At 39.1% G+C, this 24,970-nt stretch overlaps 1 protein-coding gene across 1 annotated transcript in view; it reads right to left on the bottom strand.

The window, feature by feature from the left end:
- Nucleotides 1-24,970, bottom strand: part of acanb (aggrecan b) — a 114,213-nt gene that overhangs the window by 81,985 nt on the left and 7,258 nt on the right. Inside the window, 7 exon segments of the mRNA XM_034175450.1 lie at nt 3,368-3,542; nt 3,727-3,927; nt 8,509-8,802; nt 8,929-9,056; nt 11,071-11,245; nt 11,826-12,209; nt 14,379-14,457. Of these exon segments, the coding sequence (XP_034031341.1) occupies nt 3,368-3,542; nt 3,727-3,927; nt 8,509-8,802; nt 8,929-9,056; nt 11,071-11,245; nt 11,826-12,209; nt 14,379-14,457 (1,436 nt within the window).

Here is a 24,970-nt window from a genome sequence, read left to right on the forward strand (position 1 = left end):
TCACTGCGTCATTTATCGATTATCACCTCTTTTCTGCTTAAAACTGCACTTTAGAATGATTAAGAGGTTTTACTTTGTCATCTGATGCTTAATAATCTGTTGTGGTTCTGTCAGTTTTGGGGTTTTAGTTGGTTTTTGTCTCCTTTCTGGTTCTCATCTGTTTCCTCTTTGTCTCTGCTTCTCACATCTGTCCCGAGCTAATATCTACTCTTATCTTATTTCTTATCTACAAGTTTACAACTCACATGTTGCAATGTGATGTGGTTTGAACATGTAGATCTGCTATTTTCACAATTTTTGATCATTTCTACCTATAATGACATCCCCCAAATCAGGTCACCAGAGCTGAAGTGTTTACAGTGTCAACATACACCAACATGCCCAGAGTCCACTTTGTTCATGAACAACATTGATGAAACAACATAACAAATATGTGTGCTTTGGCATATTTTTTAAGACACTGTTTATGGTTTATTGTCCTTTCAATAGTTTCACATTATACAGTTAAAACTAATAAAACACTGCTTAACTACTGTTACAGTAAAACACATATTACTCATATTACTGATGCAGTACACAAATTATAAGTATTTCCTCGTTTGGCATGTTTTATTGGCTGTACATTACATTGAGCTGTAAAAAAGTCTTTGTCCATTGTTCAGATCATTATACTATTGTTTTCCACACTAAAAGCAACTAGTCAAAGTTCTGATTGCATCCAGACTCATTTTTTTTGCATGCAATCTTGCTCAAACCTATTCCACACTATTGCTCTATTTTTCATTTTCAGGTTTGTGACAGGTGGGGCAGTAGGCCCAGTACATGATAATCTGTGAAGATTATCTCACCAGAGACCCAAAGCCCACCCATAGATTATTTCACCCATCCCAAGTGCCAACCTAACAATGTCATGGCAGTTTCACCACCACTGAGTGAGTGAGTGAGTGAGTGAGTGAGTGAGTGAGTGAGTGAGTGAGTGAGTGAGTGAGTGAGTGAGTGAGTGAGTGAGTGAGTGAGTGAGTGAGTGAGTGAGTGAGTGATAAATAAAAACTCTTGAATCTTAAATCCTTTCTACAGCATCCTTTTTAAGATGAAGTGAGCAACTGTGTTGTCCTCATTTATTTTATTCAAGGCTCCAGAATATAAAGGGATATTGTTCAGTATAGTTGTGTTATTAAGGGCTTGTGTGTTTATATGTACTTCAACAGCGGTGAGTTGGCAGAGTATCTGCATGCAGATTGTAGTGGTGGGCCAGTCTGGACCAAAAAGTCCAGGTCAGAATTTTTGTCCCAGTCCAGCCCTATATATATAATAGCCAAGTTGCCTATGTATGTGTGTGTGGTGTGTGTGTGTGTGTGTGTGTGTGTGTGTGTGTGTGTGTGTGTGTGTGTGTGTGTGTGTGTGTGCGTGTGCGTGTGTGCGTGTGTGTGCATGCCTGCATGCATGCGTATGGCTTCAATTATGCACAAACTGGGGAGAGCTGACATTTGCTGTTTGGTATGCTTATGTATTTTGGGTCAAAGATGGATACTGTGAAAACAGAACATTGATAGCACTAGAATCTTTGGAGAAATTAGCAATTTTATCTAACCAGTAACAATGGACATTGTGCTGCAATGCACCATGGGAGTTTGGGGGTTTAAACATTATTGTGGTTTATGTTGCTTTAACAGTGTTCTTAGTGTTATTGTTTTATCGTGTTTTTGTAGTTCAGTTTGTTTAGTCAGTTTAGTTGAGTGTTATGTTGTCATTACCATGAGTGAAAAGAGTATTGCTTTTGATGTCTTCTTCCACCTATCTATCTGTCTATCTATCTGTCTGCCTGTATCAAAATAGCATTCTCTGAATTCTATCACAAAAAAATGTTCATTATATTCCATCATCATCTGAATGATCAAATAATAAATTTAGCTTCTTGTTCAGGAACATCTTCCTATATATATGGTTTAACTGTTGTGGGTGTGTCCTGTCCTGTTGTGTCTGTGTTTGGATCTATGTGTTTGTACTACATTGTTGTCACTCCCCTGTGTCTATGTGATCTGTCTGCTGTTTGTGTGGTCCTGATGTTCCCCTGGTCTCAAGTTCATGCCCCCTTATGTCCTTTTGCTCCTGTAGTATCATTACGTGTTTGGTTTTTCATGTTTTGCACTCCATCTCCCTTTTTGAGTTCCAAGTGTCTTATTTATGTGTGTACTTGGCAGAGGTGTAAAACTCCAGCTTCAGAAAGTAAAAGTCCAGCCACGTTATTTGTTACCAGCTGATTGTAATTAGTTCAACTCTTCAGGCAGGTGGATGAGCTAATTATTGAGATCACCTGTTTTAGGTTCACAGGTAGAAGCAACACATGGGAGGGTTCTTACTTTCTGAAGCAGGAGTTTTAAACCTCTGGTACTTGGATTTGGTTTTGATTATTGTAGTTCGTGTTGTTGGTTGTGTTTTGATTACCTTCCTGTTTCTTTGAGTTTTATGTCAGTTTTGCCAAGGCTACACTTACCCTTGAGTTCCTTAATGGTTTTTGCATTTTGTTATCTGCTCTGTCTTTTGGTGATATGTCTTTGGGTATGTTTCATAGTTACATCTTATTTCCACTTCTGTCTGATGTCTGTCTGTTTTAGTCTTTCAGTCTTCTTGTGTTTTTTGAGTTGTCACATGTCTCTGTTGTTCTGTTCTCATTAGTCAACTAAGTCCACTAAAAATATGTTTCATCCAGACATTCCCAGAACATTCTGGTAACATTACCTAAAGTCATAGTCTAGTCACTGGAAGAAATTTGGAGTAAGAAAGACAGTGAGACTATAATTAATATATTTATTAAATTTACCTCAACTATAAAAATGACTTGTCAATATATCAAAGGAACTAATAATGCTAGTAAAATGTTGTAGAAACATTTCTAATAATGTAGCATGAGATTGGTCGGAGAATCGGCACAGCAGGTGTGGTATAGCAGTCGTTCTACCGTACTGTGTGACGGAGTTGAGCCAAAAGGGAGTTGAGCGAAAAAGCGGAGCTCTCGATCTACTGGTCAATCTTCGTTCCTACTCTCACCTATGATCATGAGGACTGGGTCATGAAAGAACTAGATCGCAGGTACAAGTGGCAGAAATGGATTTCCTCAGGAGGGTGGCTGAGGTCTCCCTTAGAGATAGGGTGAGAAGCTCAGTCATCCATGAGGAGCTTGGAGTAGAACCGCTGCTCCTTCATGTTGAAAGGAGGTGGGTTCTCCCCTGAACATAAACACCTGGTCATCAATGAAGTCACCTGCTGAGGTGATTGGTTGCAAGGAAAACCTGCAGTGTCTCGGCCCTTCATGGCACATGATTGTCCACCCCTGACATAGAATGTAATTATTTAGCCTCTGACCCACCTGACAGACTGGTCACGGAGCCAGCCAGCATCACATTGGTGTAAACCGTCCTCATAGGCCGCCTGCAGCTGCTGGGGGCTGGCGATGACTGCCCCAATGCTCTCACATGCCTCAATAGACTCCAGAAAGGTCAAAGTGTACCGACCCGTGATTGGCCGGTAGTGGAACACCACACCTTTTGGGAAGGAAGGAGGCAGATGTGAAAATTTTATTTCCTTTAATTGGAACTGTGCTGACTTAAATTAAGCCTTAAATGTACATAAATGTATCTAAACATTTCATAAAATTACATTTAGTTATATTTTAAAAATATTGTCCCAAAAACCTTTGGTATCATTCACATAATTTAAACTGGTTACCTGTGGGAGCCATAGCAACATCCAAGTCCGTCACACTGGATGGGATAGGCAGTAGAGAAAGAATGTCCACGTCTGCTTTTTTGACTTCCTCACCGGCAGAAGTGATAGTGAGTGTGGGGAAGCCCACAGGGCCGGGCGTGATGGGCATGATATCAGGAAAGGGTGTAGTTCTCATGGGCACAGAACGTCTGTCCACATATGCTGTTTGAGAGACAAGATTGAGAAACATGATTGTTGAGCCAATTTAGTGAGTTACTGTGAAATCTGGAAATCCCACAGAAAGCAAGGAGTAATATTTCCATGGTTTGGAATCACTAGGAAAAGAAATAAGGTTTGAAGCAATTCATCAAAGGAGCTTATCAAATCAAAATGATCAGCTCAGAAAATTTGACGAGTTATGGCGTTGTCATGATAGTTAATGATCTCAAATAGTGTTAAAAGTTTTCAGACTGTTCGTATTTGCCGCATGATGTTAGATCAGTGTTTTCCAATCCTGGTCCTCGGAATCCAAACTGCACTGGACTGGGAAACAATGTGTTAGATTACCATGGTAAAAACAAACTCTCTCTCTCTCTCTGGCTAGAAGGTGGGCTAACAAAGTAGCTAAGTTAATGTGAATCAGTATCTAGATCCAAACGTGCGCGATGCGAGTGCATCAATTCATTTGACTGGTGGAATCGGGTTGCATCACTCGCTGCCTGCTTGCATCAATTTTTTCCCGATGCACATTGAATGCACCACGGACAGAAGCCAGAAAGCACATTTCTACCACAATAAAAATGGTGACATCAACAGCTTTTTTTGCTTAACAATTCCCTTATCGATCCTTCAGTTCTGGACACCGGAGCTGCAGTTGTTTTTGAGGGAGTTTATCGGGAAATAATCATTTCTCTACATTAATTGCAGATGCAGTGGGGCTGCATGAGGCAACGAAGCAGTGCTTCGACCCTCTATTCGCTGGTTCCCTGCTTTGCTTCCAGTGGCAGGTCCGCAATGTCTTCACTGACTCCTTTCAAAGCCATTTAAAGATGTCGTGAGTCAGCTTTGTGTGGATTAAAGTCATAAACTGGGACTCTTGTGTTGTTGCGGGCAAGAAACGAGAATCATCCTCCATTCCACACCGGAGTTTCACGTGATGGTTCTCTGACGTGAGCACCAGCTGGTGTGAGGAGCTCAGCCTGAAGTTGTCCATCAGGTAAAGGAAATAATAATAATAATAACAATAATAATAATAATGTGCTCTGTTGTGTGGGACTAAGTGCACAGCTCCAAAGAGCCGCGCAAATTTTGGTCTGTATTAATAACTTCAGAGCGAATCGCCGTTTTAAAACAAATGACACCTCTTTCCAAACGTTATAATACAAACAAACTACAACCAACCAAACCTGTTTTCTCCCCAAAATGAGACGTCCGCTGTTTCTTATGAATTACATCCTGACGTGCAGCCGGCTGAAGAGCTCAGCTGTGGAGTTACATTTGCATCAATAATATCTGAGAGGAAATGCTTTTGACAAAACCTACAGATTTTGTGTATTTCTATTTCTGTCCAGAGATCGAGGATCCATCATGTAAAGATTTTATTTATATCCAGAGATCAAGGATCCAGTGACCAGTTTCATATTTATTTACTTTAAAACTCAATAAAATGTTGTTGACATAGAAAACCTGTAAAGCCTATTTTTAGTAAACAGAAAATTCACAAGAGGTACTAATAACGGAATCAGTAAAGAATTGGATCGGTAAGCGGAATCAATAATGGCATCGATATCGATAAAATTTCATCAGTATCCATCCCTAATCGTATCACACCAGATCGCATTGTATGGCATTGTGAAGAATTGAATCACCATCAAATACATATTAGATCGCATCGAATCGGGAACAGGGGTGAATCGCATCATCATGTATCGCTATATGTATCATATTACTGGTAGTGTATCGAGGTGTGTATCGAATTGTTGTCAGTGATGAGATTTACATGCCTACTAGCTACAGAATAACCAAGTATGAAACTGGAGCGGGCTGCGGCCTCAACTTTACCTAAATTATGGGTTTTTTAGTGAAGTTTAGGGCTAGTGGCTGACAATCACCTACAACCCCTGGCAAAAATTATGGAATCACCGGCCTCGGAGGATGTTCATTTTGTTGTTTATTTTTGTAGAAAAAAGCAGATCACAGACATGACACAAAACTAAAGTCATTTCAAATGGCAACTTTCTGGCTTTAAGAAACACTATAAGAAATCAAGAAAAAAGATTGTGGCAGTCAGTAACGGTTACTTTTTTAGACCAAGCAGAGGAAAAAAATATGGACTCACTCAATTCTGAGGAATAAATTATGGAATCACCCTGTAAATTTCCATCCCCAAAACTAACACCTGCATCAAATCAGATCTGCTTGTTGACATTAACCCTATGTCATGAAATTGACCCTATGTGTCTTTTTGCAAGGAATGTTTTCACAGTTTTTGCTCTATGGCAAGATGCATTATCTTCTTGAAAAATGATTTCATCATCCTTAAACATCAGAAAAGTGTCCAAAATATCAACGTAAACTTGTGCATTTATTGATGATGTAATGACAGCCATCTCCCCAGTGCCTTTACCTGACATGCAGCCCCATATCATCAATGACTGTGGAAATGTACATGTTGTCTTCAGGCAGTCATCTTTATAAATCTCATTGGAACGGCACCAAACAAAAGTTCCAGCATCATCACCTTGCCCAATGCAGATTCGAGATTCATCACTGAATATGACTTTCATCCAGTCATCCACAGTCCACGAATGCTTTTCCTTAGCCCATTGTAACCTTGTTTTTTTCTGTTTAGGTGTTAATGATGGCTTTCGTTTAGCTTTTCTGTATGTAAATCCCATTTCCTTTAGGCAGTTTCTTACAGTTCGGTCACAGACGTTGACTCCAGTTTCCTCCCATTCGTTCCTCATTTGTTTTGTTGTACATTTTTTGATTTTTGAGACATATTGCTTTAAGTTTTCTGTCTTGACGCTTTGATGTCTTCCTTGGTCTACCAGTATGTTTGCCTTTAACAACCTTCCCATGTTGTTTGTATTTGGTCCAGAGTTTAGACACAGCTGACTGTGAACAACCAACATCTTTTGCAACATTGCGTGATGATTTACCCTCTTTTAAGAGTTTGATAATCATCTCCTTTGTTTCAACTGACATCTCTCGTGTTGGAGCCATGATTCATGTCAGTCCACTTGGTGCAACAGCTCTCCAAGGTGTGATCACTCCTTTATAGATGCAGACTAACAAGCAGATGTGATTTGATGCAGGTGTTAGTTTTGGGGATGAAAATTTACAGGGTGATTCCATAATTTATTCCTCAGAATTGAGTGAGTCCATATTTTTTCCTCTGCTTGGTCTAAAAAGGTAACCGTTACTGACTGCCACAATCTTTTTTTCTTGATTTCTTATAGTGTTTCTTAAAGCCAGAAAGTTGCCATTTGAAATGACTTTAGTTTTGTGTCATGTCTGTGATCTGCTTTTTTTCTACAAAATTAAACAACTGAATGAACATCCTCCGAGGCCGGTGATTCCGGTTGTAGTATTCTCTGTTTTTCTTGTTGTTTAATGCTGGCAAATTATACAGTATTTTTTGTCTTTCTGATGCCTGATTCTGTTTTTTCTCTCTGTTTAAGGTGCAGCTCCATCCAGAGATGGGAGTTGTATGCGTGTTGGCAATCCTCCTATCCTGTGCGCCAATAGCATTTCTTGTATATTTGTCTGTGAATTGTTCTGTAATTTATGTCTGTAGCAAGGCCCAAGCAGAGGGTCACCCCTTTGAGTCTGGTCTGCTTGAGGTTTCTTCCTCAGAGGGAGTTTTTCCATTTTCACTGTTGCTCTGGGGGTTGGCAAGGTTAGACCTCACCTGTGTGAAGTGCATTGAGGCAACTCTGTTGTGATTTGGTGCTATATAAATGAAAATAAATTGAAAAATTGAATTGAAATTGAATTGAATGAAAATGGCTGTGCCTTAAAACATATAACATATTAAAGAGAAATCTACTTCAAAACAACAGCGTTACCATGCAGCATGTGATAAATCATTAGCAAATGCTAACTTAAAACACTTCTTACAGACATTAGTGTAAATATAATAAACTGGGATTAATTATTTGGCAACAGTACCAGTAATTGCTAAGTTTAAAACCTATCGACGTAAGGTTTTTGCTTTCAAAAGCCTGCACTAAAGCATTATATTTAAGTTGCAGTGGCACCTACAACATTCAACAGTCTTTATAACTACATCATTCACTGCAAACTGCAACACAAGCAAATTAAAGGTATTAAAAGTACTGCTTTTTAGAAATTATTGTCAACATTTAAAAAAAAACTAAAAATATGTATAAATTAGCAAACTTCACAATTTCTAAAAAAAAAAAGGCTTCAAACATTTGAATTCAACCTATTATTCACTTATGGTTCCATTATTCCACTCCATTAATGATTTAATGTTAATGAATACTTATTTTAATTTAACTGAACTAAACAACATTTAAAATGATATAACTTTAAGGCATTTCATTTACAATAATCTTCTCATATTAATGCACATCATATAATATTTTGTTAACAAATGTTGATACAATATGTAAATATACATAGAAATCCACCAAATAACTTTTAAATTTGATATAGGCTTTAAAGAATGCTGAATAAACTTGAACAATGGCTAAACATTGCAGAGGAGTACCACTCACTATATGCAAGTATTATTTATATTTTTTTTATGTGTCTTTTCAGCTTTTACAGGTTTACCTTGGAAGCAGATAGCGTCGTAGCGAGAGTCTGGGTACGGGTATCCTGTCTGGTTTTGGAACAGGTAGACCGTCCTCACTCCTAAAAGTCCCCCTCCACACTGAGGTCTGGCAATGTTGATGGGGTAGCGTACACTCCTGTCTGCCAGCCAGCCAGCATTACACACATTCATGCCAGCCTTCCAGGCCAAGTAGAGCTCTCCAGTAGTGGCAAGACGGGCACCAAGCTTTGCACATTGATCTGCTGCTTCATAGAAAGTAAACTTTACTACAGATGTAGAGTAGAAAACAGTGCCTGGAAGCAGAAAGGTGGAAGGAAGAACACAGTCAGATTAAAGTTTCTCTCTACTGATATGTTGATCATTCAAAGTACAGTGCATGAGAATGCAGTTTGTTCCACATTTTTGCTGGAATAGAATACCTGACATTTTCTCAGCAAAACAGTAGACATCGTAAGTCTCATTAACATCTCTAACTCCATAGGTTCTTACACCAGGGAAGTTCTCCTTGTCTCCATAGCAAGGTTCACGTGGAACATGGATGGGGTACCTTAAAAGAAGTTAGCAGATGGACAGATAAGTAACAACATTTGTTTTAAATCATGCTGCATTCACACTCACACACACACACACACACACACACACACGCACTAGGGCTTGACGACATAGAAGTAATGGCATCCTCACCCCTCCACCAGTGTTACAAGTCCATCAGACTTCCATAACAAATATGACTGAGGTGGAGATATTTTTGCTGTTGAATGGATGGAAGCAGCCAAAACAAATGAAAAAAAAAAACCCACTCTGCACCTTGAATGGACCAGGATCACATCTCTCTCCTCTCTATCCTCTGCCAGTTCACATAGCGTTCAGGACCCAACTAAGCAGCCCCAGAGTTTAGAGAGCAAAACAAAAAAATAAAAGAAATGCTATTCTGTGTGCACAACATACAAATCATTCTCATGGTTTGATTAATTCATGTGCATAATTTAAATACTTAAACAATTTTGGTAGTGCATGCAACCAAGAAATTTGTAAAGGCCAGGTGCTGGCTTAGCTGCACATTTTTCAATGACCAACTAAATCTGCTCGGGGGCAATAAATTTATTTCCATGTTTGTTATTATCCACATAAACACCCAATAACAATGTATGTCACACTGGGTGCCCTTCTGTATCTCAATTGTCTCTGCACACTCAACTGGCACAGCACAGACAATTTGTGAACAAACTAATTAACCCGTTAATGTTCAGAGTATATTGTTACCTATTACATTTTGTTGAAAAATGTGAGGAAATTAAAGGGTTAAATGTAAAAACTAATTGTACATTGTGTGTACGCAATAGCATTTTGAGTGTTCAATAAAACATGGCATCATTACACATTTATATCTCTCTCAGTACAAAGCTCTGCATTGACTACAGATAGGACAACCTTTGCAGCATAGTGAAGCTCTGACAGAGACACACAGTATTGTCATGTGTTTACTGTGATTCTCCTGCATTACCGTAATGCAGCACTGTGTTACATTGATAGATAACATAATATCACATAATATCATTGTGTAACATATGCAGTGGTGGACATAGTTCCGCTAATCCACTAATCGCTAATTTTCGAAGCTAACATTTTCATTAGCAGATTAGCTTTTCAGATAACTTTGAAACCACCAGTGGACCAATTAGCATCCAATAAATTTAGTTTCAATAATGTTAACATATTTTTGTAGGCATAGTGAATAAGGCTTAACAGTTAAAAACATTTGTGAAGTCTGAAAGCAAAGATTTTAGTGCCTGCCTGTTGCATGTTTTGTAGCAGACAGACAGCTATGAGTGGTACAGCTCTATCTGTCTTCTGCAGGCAGAGAAGAGCTGACTACCAGAGAGTATGGAAGCGCACGGGAGAGAAAAAAAGATAATTTCTCTTCATACCATGGCATTACACACAAGTCATGTACAGGCAGACACTTTTGACTTATGTTTAAAATTTTAAACAAACTCATTCCAAACAAGTTATTGAAATGAACATCACATCTGTTGTTTTACAAAGTGAAAATATCAGCTATATGTTTTAGTGTTAAAGTAATGTATTAATTTTGAAGGTTTTAGCGCTTAGACACATGCTGCAATGCATTATGGGAACATTAGTTTCCTGATGTCAGTGGTTGATAACTGTTCATACTGCCATAAGTAGATGGCAGTGTTTATTTTGATTCAAATTGCCTTTTTTTTTTACAAATTGAAAAAATTACATATTTACAAATACAGATTTATTTGTAAAACCTACCACACTTTCAGTAAGTTGTGTGTTATACTGACCAACCAACCACTCATGTCAGAAAATAATTTACCCATAATGCATTGCGGCATGTGTGTCTAACGCTAAAACATTCAAAATTAGTGCATTACTTTAAAACTAATATATATAGGCAATATTTTCACTTTGTAAAATGACAGATGTGATGTTAATTTCAATAACCTGTCCGGAATGAGTTTGTTTAAAATTTATGAAATGAATAAAATTTAGGGTAAACAATTTAAATGTGGAACAGATTTAGATACTACCGAACGGTCTGATCGGACAGCCATCCAGCATCACATTGGTGGTATCCATCATCATAGGCGGCCTGGAGCTGGGCTGGAGTGGCAATGGTGGCACTGTTCTGGATACAGGCTGCTTTGGCCTTCTCAAATGTAAGGGTATAGCGGGTAGAAATGGCTCGGTAGTGGAACACGATACCTTTGAGACACAGAAAGTGACCAGGAAGATGACAGAATATCTTTCAAGTGGTAGCTAGTGCCAATTTTAATGATGATGCTTGACCTTTTTTGACTATGTTGATATGGTAGATATGAGAAAACAATTGGTGCAAATCACTATTATTATTAGTTATTGACAACTTGTGTGTGCAAAACAAAAACTCTCTTCCAATAACCTGTTTAATAGGAATCCTTTTATTTTCATATAACTGATTTTTTCTAACAATATGAAATACTGTATTTAAATAATAATACAATGAAACATAAGTACACCTCTTTCTACATCCCACCTTCAAACACAGCCTCATATGACCATCCATGAGAAAACTACTTAAGCTCCCAAATTTTTATAGGAATACAAATGTCCTACGGGCACTGCACTAGTTTTTTTTTTTTTTTTTTTAACAAATGATTTCTATCAACCTCAGACACAAATGGTGAGAGTCATTGTACCTGAAAAAAGTATTGGCAGTATTTTTATTTTTGTTTATTTTACCAGCAATGGCTTAGTTTTGCTGTGACTTGACAAAATAGATTTAGATTGTGTTTCTCTCCCATACCTTGCACCTGGACATCCACAGAGTCATAATTATCTTCAATCCCATGCATCACTTCACAGCGGTAGGTGCCAGAATCTTTGGATCTCAACTCTGTCATCTCCATGGTAGCATCAGTGGGTACCAGTGGGTAGTTGACCATTGTAACTCTGTCCAAATACTCAGTTTCCACGTGAACCTTTCCCTCAGATGCTACTAGGATTGTGGTGACATTTTCCTTGGTGACATATGACCACTTGATGCGATGAGAGAGTGGAGCAATAGTTGGGGCCCCAGGGTCATTAACAGTGTTGTCCTGGAAGTAGCATGGCACCACTACCTTGCCACCAAGGAGAGGCTGAAGAGGCATATCCATTGGAATGCTGACATGTAGTGTGCCATCCAAGTCTATGACAAAAATCAGTCAAATTTAATCCCTTAGTTCATTTGTTTAATGACAGAGCAGGATAATACATACTACAATAGCATAATTAATCTTCTGAATAATGATGCGTTCACATGTTGGTTGAAAGTGGCACACAGAAAATCGGATTGTTTTCATTGAGAGGATGACAGAAAAATTCCACCACCTCCAGCTGTGAGAGTGGCAGCCTTGTACTGTGATGACACTTACCATCAAAAGTTACAAATTTTCAACTTTTGGCTCTTACCACAATGACAACGACATTTCGAATGTTGTTTGTAAAAATGGACAGCAAGAGGATTATTTAAGTGCGCAGAGTCACAAGGTTTGAAATAATGCAACATGAAGAATTTGTGATATTACAGACAGGAATTAATTGATAACTTTAAACAGTTTTTTTATTATTATTTTTTTTTAAGTTGTCATCAAAGCCCAGGCTTCCTGTTTTAATTATAAAGCGGTGCAAAATGCTAAAACTCTGTTATATCTTTCAATTAAGCAAATTATCGTCCATGTTGTTAGCATTGATAGATGACCCTACCTCAGATCATCACCTGTAATCTGCTGCTGTAGACAACAACAAACTGTAACAGTTTTTCTGCCACCGACATGTGAATGCAGCATTAGGGTGTTTTCACATTAGGTACATTTGCTTTGCACCATGCCTGACTATGCCCCCTATGGGCCATGTCATTACAGTGTAATTTTCTGTACATGAGTACACTTTCACCATCACACCACATCATTATGCAACATGTGTTGTGAACCCATGTGCTGCACATGTAAATATTCTTGAATTATTCCAAAAATCTGAGATATTTGTTGCTTGCAACGTCCAGTTGTGAATGCTTGCTTTTGTCAGCCCAAATTTGCAGAAAGCATTTAATTTCTTTAGCAGAACAGAGATTCTTTCACTGCCATGTTTGACCAAGACTCTCGCACAGTAATTACCTCACATATTAAATGCCAGTCCAGTTCCTTGTTTTGGTACAGTTTGCTTTCACACCATGTGGAAACTGTCCCAAGTACACATGAGCTGGACTTGAGAGTACCTTTTCAAGTGGAGCCAGGGACAATTTGTTGATCTGTTCTTGAATATAGTGTTCACGCTGTAGGATTTGGTGTCCAGTGTATTCAGATATGGCCCAGAGTCGCTGTTGTGAAAGCCTTAAATCACTGATCAAAATTATGTGAGCTTTGATGTATGGTCAGGACAGGTCAGTTCTGTGTGTGCATTCTCTGTACCACCACAATATGGAACCATCTTTGATGGCAACCAAGGTGGTCCTGGATGTCACACTGGATGGCAACAACCCAGACAGACCACCAGTCTGTCCCCAGTAGACATCTGTCACATTCAGGCGAAACATGAGCATCCCCTTGGCCTTCTGCAGCCACTGGGTTCCTCAGGGACCTGCATGGCCAGAGAAATGTGCCACATGGCCATAGCTGAAGTTCCCTCACAATGAAAGTGATACTCCTCATCTGAGTCTCTCAAAGTGATCATTCAACAAAGTCAGTTCCACAGAACTCAAGGCTCCTCTGATTAGAATCAGTTTGTGAGATTGATTTATGGGCCAACTTAAATTAAATTATGAAAGTCCAGTTAGAGCTTCTTGGTTTTTTACACAGCAAATGACATTTTTTTTGTCAATAATGAATTTCTGTGACTTGGTGGGAATTTTGCAATAGAGCGTTTGAAAATAGCAAAAAAATAAAAAAAGGCAAAAATGGTCAACTTGTCCAACAGCATACTATTTCCATCCATCCATTTTCTATGCCTGCTTACTACAATTAAAATTAAGGGTCACATGGGGGTTTGGGGGGGGGGGGGGGGAGGAGGTTGGAGCCTATCCCAGCAGTCATAGGGCATGAGGCGGAATACATCCTGGACAGGATGCCAGCCTATCGCAGGGCATCTGCATCAAATTGAATTACCTTAACGGAGAGCGGAATACAACCTGTGACACGATCAATGAGTGAGTGGGTGAGGGCGGAATACAAAACTGAATAATTGGTTTGATGCATGCTTGTATATTATGGCATGATTTGTTTTTCTTAGTGTGTTCAGATTGATCAAGAGAGGCTTCCAACAGTAAATGCATTTAAAGAAATCTTAAAACATGTTATTTCTACAGTCAGTGAACACTTACCATCATGATCTTCAAATGATGTTGTTGCCACAATGAGGGGTAAGGACACACACAGCAGAAGCATGGGGTTCATTGTTACCTGAAAAACATGCAAATATTGGACTTACTTTGACTGGTAGAGTACTACCTACATATATGCGGAAACATGTAATCACAACATCTTACACAAAACATAAGTTTTTCTTCTGTGGAAAATTTACACAAATCTCGCCAGTGTTGCCAGGTGTACAAAGTTATTGTGTTTTTGTATAATAATTTATGTCACTAATTCTAAAACTCCCCAAATGAAGGACAATTTTCTCACATTTCTTTGTTCCATTCAAATTAAAATCTGATTTGGAATGAGTCTAGTTATCCCTTTTTCGATTAAATATGCCTGTAATGTCTAATGGAAAAATGACTTGGGATCTATCCAAACTATCCAATTGTGTCTTGTGAGACAGCCCAATTTGATTTGTTTTAATTCGACAAGATTATCTTTGTTGTGAATTCTGGTTGTGTTGTTGTGTATATTTGAATAGCAGATTCAGAACCTCATAGTTTGTCTTTTTACATTACCATATTTTCCAGAGTATGAGTCGCACCTGTTAAAAAAATGCCTCAAAGAGGAAAAACCCATACACCAAAGTATAAGTTGCACTAGAGTATAAGTTGCACCTTTTTTTCCTGTATTGTCAGCTCTGTAATGTGGAATTTTTGTGCATTGTTGAAGTGCACATTGTATTATTGGCATTTATACTTTTATTACTTGAGGTTATTTTGTTTAATGCTTTGAATCCTGGGAGACTCCTATATAAGTAGTAATTATAGTTATGCTTATTAACAATGAAAGTGATATTTTGGTAGTCACACCACAGCATGGGTCGCAGGACCTTCCAAACTAGTAAAAAAGCCAGGACTTGTACACTGGGGAATATGGTAATTAAACCGAGTGTCCTTGACTTGGATATACCAATTAGAGGTGTTGGTAACCAATCTGCAACAGACTCACAAACAAAGTATCAGCATAACCTAAGCTAAGTACAATGATTTTAGAGTAGAATTGTAAAACTGTCCAAACTACAGCTTTTTATTTACGACATACGTACACATTTGTGTGAATGAGTGAGTCAGTGTTAAAATGAATGAGAGGTTTATTCCTTCATCTACGTCTGCATGACACACTGTTTTTTTTTTTTCTAACTCCTGTATGGTTACATTCATATTCCATGATATCCAGAATATCAAGCTTGTTTTGTTCTTACGTCAGCCACATTAGCTAAAGTGGAAATAAGACGTCAGAAGTCTCCAACATGGTGTGGAAACACCGTACATGCTGGCTGAGAAATGAAAGCCCCTCTGTTTTTCAGCCCAGGAAACTAAAATAGATCCAGGCGGAGAGGGGTAAGTATGATTCATTCATCTCTAATGGTTTTCCATTTGTTTTAAAACTAATGAAGAAGAAAGTTGCATTTGACTAACTGACTTTTCCCCTAATGTGACTAATATAACTGTCCTTTTTTAGTCTTTTGTTTATGTACAGTATACTTCTCTGTCTGCTTGAAGGCACAGATGGGTGACAAACTAGATGGAAAAAAACACCCTAAAGTGTCTTAGTCAGGTGCTGGGGCCACGTCATGCTGCCAGAACAGCTTCAGTGTGCCTGGCATCTATGGAACTCTACTGGATGATATGTAGAGTTCCATATCTCCTTGTTTGGATGAATGGATGGACGGGTGAATGGATGGCACTGTCATCCTGGAGGAGGATAAGTTTGACAATTGAGACTCAATTTGGTTTTGATTTGCAGGGATTCTTACCTCTAAGAGAACATGTGGGACTAAACAATGCTCGGCAAATTCTCCCCACAGCATAACAGAGCCACTGCATCCACTTACTGTGTGGGTTCAAGCATTCAGGTCTCATTTCCGTGCCTACTTGTTAAGAAGAGGGTGAAGGGTGATGATTCTTGCTGTGGCTTGTTTTTCCACATCTCTACAGATGAGGTCAGGTTTGGGAGCATGTGCTGGCGCTGCACATTGGCACATTCACTACACCATGCAACCGCCCTGGGTCCTGAATGTCAACCACCCAGGCAGACAACTGAAACATCCTTACGTCTCGAAAGTGACCATTTATCTGCTGCAGCCAGTTCAAACATGCGTGTCTAGTTGGCCTTCTCCAGTTGCTGAGGTCCTCAACACTGAGGCACCTGCTTGTTGTGTCATGGACAGAGAAAAGCATCACATGTCCAAAATGTCAAAGCTGATGTTCACTTGCAGTACAAGTGATACGCTTCATCTTCATCTCCCTACATAATGTCATCCCTTGCATGCTGAAGGATCATCTGAAGAGACCTGGTATCAAAGACATCAAGCTGATGCCTTAGGTCACCAGTTAGCACCCACATCTCACAACCATACAATAAGACATGAAGCATCAGGATCCCAAAGACTTCAGCCTTCACTCTCCTGCAAAGATCAACAAGCACCTCAGACCAGTGACCTCATGACTCTTCAAAGGGTTCCCAAGTGTTTCCCGATCTCAAAGGCTGAAGACCCAGGGACATGACTGTCACTGCTGACATATTTGAATGTCTCTACAAGTTCAACAGTTATCTCTGCAGACTGGTGTCTGTAGATTTTGCACCAATGAACTGACAACCCTCCTATAATATCTCTCTGTATAACAGTTGATGGACTGTTCTTGGTGACCGTCTGATCATGCCTGGTAATGACATTCCCCTGTCACCTCAGGAAGAAGTATTTGCCTGTTTTCATACATGCATGATATGATATAATGTTAGTTGCTTAATATGCCATGCAACACATCTGTGTGAGTTTTAATTTATTTAGGGTTTATCCTACATTTGACACTCATACATGTACATATGTGTGTGTAGTTTGTGTGTGCAATGAAATAAAATTTGCTGATGACAAGTTTTTGGTAAATTCATGAAGGCAATAATTTACAACCCCAGTTCCAATGAAGCTGGGACACTCTGTGAAATGTAAATAAAAACAGAATACAATGATTTCCAAATCCTCTTGAACCTATATTCAATTGAATACACCACAAAGACGATATTTAATGTTCAAACTGATAGACGTTTTTGTTTTTGTGCAAATATTTGCTAATTTTGAAATGGATGCCTGCAACACGTTTCAAAAAAGTTGAGACAGGGGCAACAAAAGACTGGGAAAGCTGACGAATTATCAAAGAACACCTGATTGGAAACAGGAGTGTCATGACTGGGTATAAAAGGAGCATCCCCAAAAGACTCAGCCGTTCACAAGCAAAGATGGGGCGAGGATCACCACTTTGTGAACAACTGCATGAAAAAATAGTCCAACAGTTTAAGAACAATGTTTCTAAATGTTCAATTGCAAGGAATTTAGAGATTCCATCATCTACAGTCCATAATATAATCCAAAGATTCAGAGAATCTGGAGAACTTTCTACACATAAGCAGTGAGGCTGAAAACCATCATTGAATGCTCGTGACCTTCAATTCATTGTGTAAAGGATCTTACAGCATGGGCTCAGGAACACTTCAGAAAACCATTGTCAGTTAACACAGTACGTCGCTACATCTATAAGTGCAAGTTAAAACTTTAGCATGCAAAGCGAAAGCCATACATCAACAACATCCAGAAACACCGTCGCCTTGTCTGGGCCCAAGCTCATATGAAATGGGCAGACGCAAAGTGAAAAAGTGTGCTGTGGTCTGATGAGTCCACATTTCAAATTGTTTTTGGAAATCATGGACGTCGTGTCCACTGGACAAAAGAGGAAAAAGACCATCCAGGCTGTTACCAGCACAAAGTTCAAAAGTCAACATCTGTCATGTTATAGGGGTGTGTTACTGCCCATGTCATGGGCAACTTACACATCTGTGATGGCACCATCAATGCTGAAAGGTACATCCAGGTTTTGGAGCAATACATGCTGCCATCCAAGCAACGTCTTTTTCAGGGATGTCCGTGCTTATTTCAGCAAGACAATGCCAAGCCACATTCTGCACGTGTTACAACAGCGTGGCTTCGTAGTAAAAGAGTGCAGTCCAGACCTGTCGCCCATTGAAAATGTGTGGCGCATTATGAAGCGCAAAATACAACGGAGACCCCGGACTGTTGAACAACTGAAGTCGTACATCAAGCAAGAATGGGAAAGAATTCCATCTACAAAGCTTCAACAATTAGTGTCCTCAGCTCCCAAACATCTAACAAACGTCTGTCAGTGGTAAACATACCACTGTCCCAGCTTTTTTGAAACATGTTGCAGGCATCCATTTCAAAATGAGCAAATATTTGCACAAAACAACAAAGTTTATCAGTTTGAACATTAAATATCTTGTCTTTGTGGTGTATTCAGTTGAATATAGGCTGAAGAGGATTTGTAAATCATTGTATTCTGTTTTTATTTATATTTTACACAACGGCCCAACATCATTGGAATTGGGGTTGTAGAATGATCTGAAAGCAGCCATATTATACACCTTTTCAAAAAGCTAATATAGATTCAAACAGATATTAGTTTGTGTCTTTAAATATGCCACTGACAGTGAGGTAATGTTCCCCCATAAAACACACCTTCAGGCCTGCAAAGAAATGTTGGTATTCTCGTCCCTGCATCAATAGACCGTTGTTACATTCTGAGTGCGCATGAGCAGCGGTGCGTAAATGTCGCGGGACTGAGCGTCAACTCCCAACTCTGTTGCTGGCGTGGGGGGCAAAGCATTAAATGCATATTCGTCCAAAACATGCCCACGGAGTGGCTCTCCATGCAGGCTAAGGTGGACTTGACGCCCTCTACAGCGTGGATACTCAGTGGGTCGGGTTGGACCCGTCACGTCAGCATCAACGCTCAGCCACTTAAAAATACTTTTTTTTTTTCTTTTCTTTTTTGTCTGTGGATTGTTAATGAGAACTATTTTCGTTGTGAGCAGAAAGCTGAATGACAGCTCACTCTGCGCACTGATCATGAATAAATGGAGCAATGTGATGCTAATAAAGCTTTTTCAGCTTTTACATGATTTAAGTGATTTATTTTTTTTTCTTTCTTGTCTGTGCCAGAACAAAGTGGCAGCAGGACGGAAAACGCACCCAGAGCACTGTATAAAACTAAGAGATTTATTCAAAAACACTGCATTTATTTGCAAACACTTTCCACAATAAGGAATTAAAGTATTTCCAAAATGAGAACATCTTATTTGGATACCAGTGTGTCTGTGATGATGGATCTGGATGAAAAGAGGCAATAACAGGTCAGATTAAAAGACATTATTTATGGGTGATTCTTTAACTACGGCCAATATTGGCCTTGTAAATGTAATTTCCACCACACCATTGCCTTACAATATAAAGCGCCTTGGGGCAACTGTTTGTTGTGATTTGGCGCTATATACATGTGCTCTGATGTCACTGTTTATCTCCATAGAAACTACCCAAACAATCTTTCATACAAACTGTTTAAAGGGACATTACAGTGTTGTGGTGGAAATTACAGCAATAGTGTGGGACAACTACCTTTTGTTTAAAAAAATCACAACAGTTGTATGACATTGAATACCCCAATTATGTTTTGATTATTTTACTGATATTTTATTCAGAGATATTTTAAAACATTAGAAAAAACATTTCTTTACCATTCATTTTTATCATTGAAGATCAAAAGTCTGGGTGTGGGACTAGCACAAAACGGCAATATTTGCATATAATGATGCTGAAAAAAGGTGAAAAAGTCATCATAGACTACTAGAACAAATTTCTTAACACACTTTCATTGTAAAGATAACTATAAAAGTGTGAAATTTCCCCTTTTTTCTGTTTTTCATATAATATGATCAAAGGACATAATAAGTGCCCGTAGTCTACGAGTAAGAATCACCCTTATTCTGTGTGCACAGGTCTGTTTCACATGAGGGAAATGCCCATTTTTGTTAATTAAAAATAATGAAAATACAGGATCTAATGGCTTTCTTCCTGTTTGCGGGCATTTTTTTTTCTCCAGATGGAAATAACAGGATTTGACAGAAACATTAAAATGTCTGTTGGGTTCAAACTGAAATATGAGGCTTGAACCGAACTTTAATGCCCTCCAGATCCAAGACCGACGGTCCTCTGATATGGACACTTCGGTTTACGATAAATTCAGAAGCTGTTTGAGAGCTGCTGGGGACAGACAAGGACAAGCCGAGTGACCCTGAGAGGGCAGGGACAAAGTCTGGTCAAGTTATTCTACATACACTGTGTGCCTTTTACTGTTTCTAAACACCCGAAAAATATTAAGTTGGTGGTGGTGGGATGACTGGAGCAACATGTTTTGAAGAATTGAATGGACTGATATGTTTTTATACTGTTCTAACTGCAATCTGCCTGAGAACACTGAAAAGTCTGCTGTTTTCCTCCCAAACACAGCTGTCATTTGTGTGAAGCACATTTCAGTCAAGACTTTGTAGTTTCACACAAGCTGGTTTTATTGTTGTAATATTGATTGAAGACAAAACTGTGCGCACAGTGTGTACAGGATTACAGCTGACAGAAGAAATGTTCTCTATTAAATATTGTCTTATTGTTCAGATTGTCACATCTGGGACACATTTAAGGGACTTTGTCCATCTTTCTTTGGGCAAGTTACGGACATTTGTCGCAGTGTTATCCATAGATTCAGTCATGTCCGTGTATTTACATGGAGCCTGCATGTCTGCATTAAAACACTCTGCTCCCCTCAGCTCTCTACATGAGCAACTTACGGAGTGCTCAGTGCGCATGCTCCAAACAATGAAACGGTCTATTGACAAACTCCGGTGGAGAAAAATGAAGTCAATGTGGAAGTGCCAAAAACTGCAGTGTCTTAAGAGTGGTTCCAAAAGTGAGTCACTCCTCATGTACACTCATTTCAAAATGTCCAACTTTACAGCCTAGTACAAAATAAATTAATTAAAAACAGTTTTGTTTTATATAGCTAGTTTCCTCATTCATGACAACTGTATGGTGGTTAATTTTTTTATATCTTATCAATGTAAACTATTTTAAGCCAGAAAGTAATTAAGAACATGGCTGGGTTAATTGACCGCGCGTGTGTGCCAGGCGGTCATAGTAGTCACAAGCTAGCAGTGGCTACTAGCTGCTGTGGACTTGATCCTGTTTGTCCTTTCTGAGCATTTTATTACAAATACCTGAGATGACTTGCTGTTCAGTTAAGTTTATGAATGGACCATCAAATAAGTCAGTGCTCCAGTATTTCCTTTGACTGAAATTTTGGTATTATGTACTTTATATGTTAGCACTGAGGGCAGCACATGGCTTAGTGGTTAGCACTGTTAGCACTGAGCGAGATGGCCCTTGGATTCCCGCATGGTACTTTCTGTTTGGTGTTTGTGTCGGTTCCCTCCAGGTGCTCCTGCTTCCTCCCACTTCCAAAGACATCCTGTTTTGGTGAATTGGAAACTTTAAATTGACCGTGAGTGACACTGTGAATGAGATTGTTTGTCTCTATGTGGCCCTACGATAGACAGGTATCCTTTTCAGGTTGTAACCCGCCTCTCACCCATTGACCGCTAGATAGGCTCCAGCGCCTCTGTGACCCTTAATTGGAATAAGCAAGTACAGATAATGAATGAATGCTAGCAACATTAGCACTAGCTAACAGGTGATGTTAGTTCCATTCATGGTGTCATGTGAAAGAGGCAATAATCCAGTCATAGTTTCAAATAGCCACACCCAGGCCACCTATTACAAAATCCATGCCCCAGTCTGCAAAAATATATGTCACTCAAAGGTTAGCATGTTAGCATTAGCTGGCCTGGTTACTATAAGTTATGGACGTGTGAAACCTCATTTGTCTCACCGAGGTCATGCTGGTTTTTCCTGCACTCCACCTCTTTACCCGTATGGGTTAGCTTTGAGATATTTGGAGTCAAGTACTGCCAAGATGGTAACATTTGGATCCACACCAGGATTTATATGGAACCTCCCTATTTGAGCTTCAAAAGCATTCTTCAGAAAACTGCCTCTGTCTTGCTACGCTGTCTGTGTAAACCAGATCATGTTAGATCTCAGACGTCAAGCATAGGAGGTCATGATTCTTACTTGGGTAGAGGACCGCTTGAGAAAACACGTGATTGTGTGCGTTTCTCCAAGTATAGTACCAGTCAAGAGTTTAGACACACTTTCCCATTCAATTGAATGGGAAAGTGTGTCCAAATTTTTGACTGGTGCTGTGCAACTGGAACTGTATCAGGAAGGTATCTGGCTTAAAACCTATGTTAAATCCCAATGTGGATCTTTACTGAATCCACTGTGGCAACCCCAAGAAACTGGAAACACCCAAAAAAATACAACATAAACTGTCTATGTCTGTGGTCTTCATTGTAGGTCTTTAATACTGCAGAAATATTGGGGTAGTGGTGAGGAACTGCAACATTCCTTGTTAAATTAGAAATTCTGACTCTGCATGTCGAAATCAGTTTACATTTCTGTGACATGTGACAAATTAAGGCACCTTCATGTCTGAATTGGGCCTGTCTATGTGCATTGTCAGAACTGAGACCATAAGACCATAACTCCAACCATATTTAACTGAAAAAGGTAGTTAAACGACAAGCTAATTTGTTTTGACAACTTTATTCATATTAAATTATTGTTAGCAGTCAAGCCCCTGACTGTCAGTATAACCTCATCTTTCACAATGGCGTCATAAACAAGAAATCCATTTTTACACAAAGTGCTGACAAGGACATATATCACTATTAATACCTATAGTGAAACTAAGTTGTTTAAAACTACTTTTTAATGTATTTATGCATTTTATGATTGCTTATTGCTGGTGATATTGTTGAATTAATGCTGTACTGCCATTACAAAGAAACTGACCACAGCTAACTACCAAAAGCGATAATACCCTGAGCTGATATTTTTTAGACATTTGGTATCAACAGTGTGTAAAGTGGAATTTTCCACCGCCAGATGGCTGCCCAATTGACTGTCATCAATTTATTTTCCATAGTAATAGTTTTAAAAAAGTATTTCTTGCAAGTAAAGCAGTCTTCAAAGGATGAGTAGAGCATTCAGACTGCTACCAATGCCCTAGTGTGACTAGAAGAGTGTTAAGTCGTATGCTGTATAGACCTTGGGGCCCATTGGTACTATTTCATAGCGTGAAGCAGATGAGAGTCTATGAATCCCCCTGATAGGGACGCCAGTCCATCACAGGTTACTTCCCTGGCCAATGCTGGTACCCATTTACTGACAATGCAGATGAAATGTCTTGTCCAAGGACACAGACATGTTGTGTGACAGGGAATCAGCCTCAGGTCTACATATCGGCAAACCCCGTTCCTTATTCCACTGACCTGTAAAGGAACTAGAGCTGTAAAAACTGACCTCGTCCTTTAAAAATCATTTTATACTTTACTCAAAAGTTTTAAAGAACATCAAATGTATAATGATCCCTGCCTGTATCTTGTGTAAAGGTCAGTGATATTCGTTTAGTCACTCTCACACCTACTGTATAAAGTAATGTTGATTTCAGCTTTTTTGGGTTTCGAAAGTCAATATGTGAACATAAATACCATCAAGAAATATGGATTTATAATGGCTGCAGTCCAAACACATCACTGTCGTTATCACAGAGCCACATATGTCAAACCTTGATTACCACATTGCTTATTTTCTCTCAGCTTTCCACTACCATGACGTGGAACGCAGTCAATTTACACGAAACCTTCGCAAGTCTCAACTGTAGCCTCATTGTGTTGCATTCACAGGCCCCAAGACAGGCTGCAAAACACACCCAGTTCATTTTAAACATGCACAGAGACACATTTACAACCAATAAAGCTGGAGCACGTAGTCACGGTGGGTTCAGAGAGAGTGGCCTGAGGTTCTCACCATGGTAACGGGAAATTATATGACCTTTCAATGACTCAACATAGAAATACCTCATATGTAGATCATGCAGACTGAGGAAACAGTCAAAATTCAGTTGTGCTGAAATGGTCTACTGTGCAGAGATCCACTGACAGCAAACATACAGTCAGACTAATATTTTTCCTGCTGTTTTCGACATCTCGGAGTGAACGCAGGCCCAGTAGCACAAGAAACACTAAATACCACAAAGTATGTCAACAGATGGATAATAATCACATATTGTTTGACCACATCATGAATTTTTGATTTTCACTTCTTCCCAGAAACCAAGAATGTTATATTCCGCTCCTATTAATTTTTATTAATTCTCTCTTTGTCTCTGTTTGTTTTAGACTTCTGGGTTTACTACCTTTTATGGGATTTTCACAGCTTCTTGGGTCCATGCAGCTTTATCATGTGTTCCAACCCTTAATTATGCCCACTTTTCTCTGTTTCCTGAAATGCTTTTCCTATAAGTGTTCACAGAATTCCTTTGAATTTGCTTCATTTAACCTGAAGCCTATACACTATTTATGTTGTCTTTGTTAGAAGAAGGCAGAATTTTCCTGCATAAAAAAAAAAAAACATTTTCTTTGATGAAAGTTGTTTCAGATTATTGTTACCGTACAGAAATTGTTGTATGGCTGGGGGGCCTGGCTGCCTTTTTGTTTCTGTCTTTTGTTTTTCCTTCCAGGTGGCTTG

This window comes from Thalassophryne amazonica, chromosome 8 (assembly GCF_902500255.1).
Source record: "Thalassophryne amazonica chromosome 8, fThaAma1.1, whole genome shotgun sequence".
NCBI lineage: Eukaryota > Metazoa > Chordata > Actinopteri > Batrachoidiformes > Batrachoididae > Thalassophryne > Thalassophryne amazonica.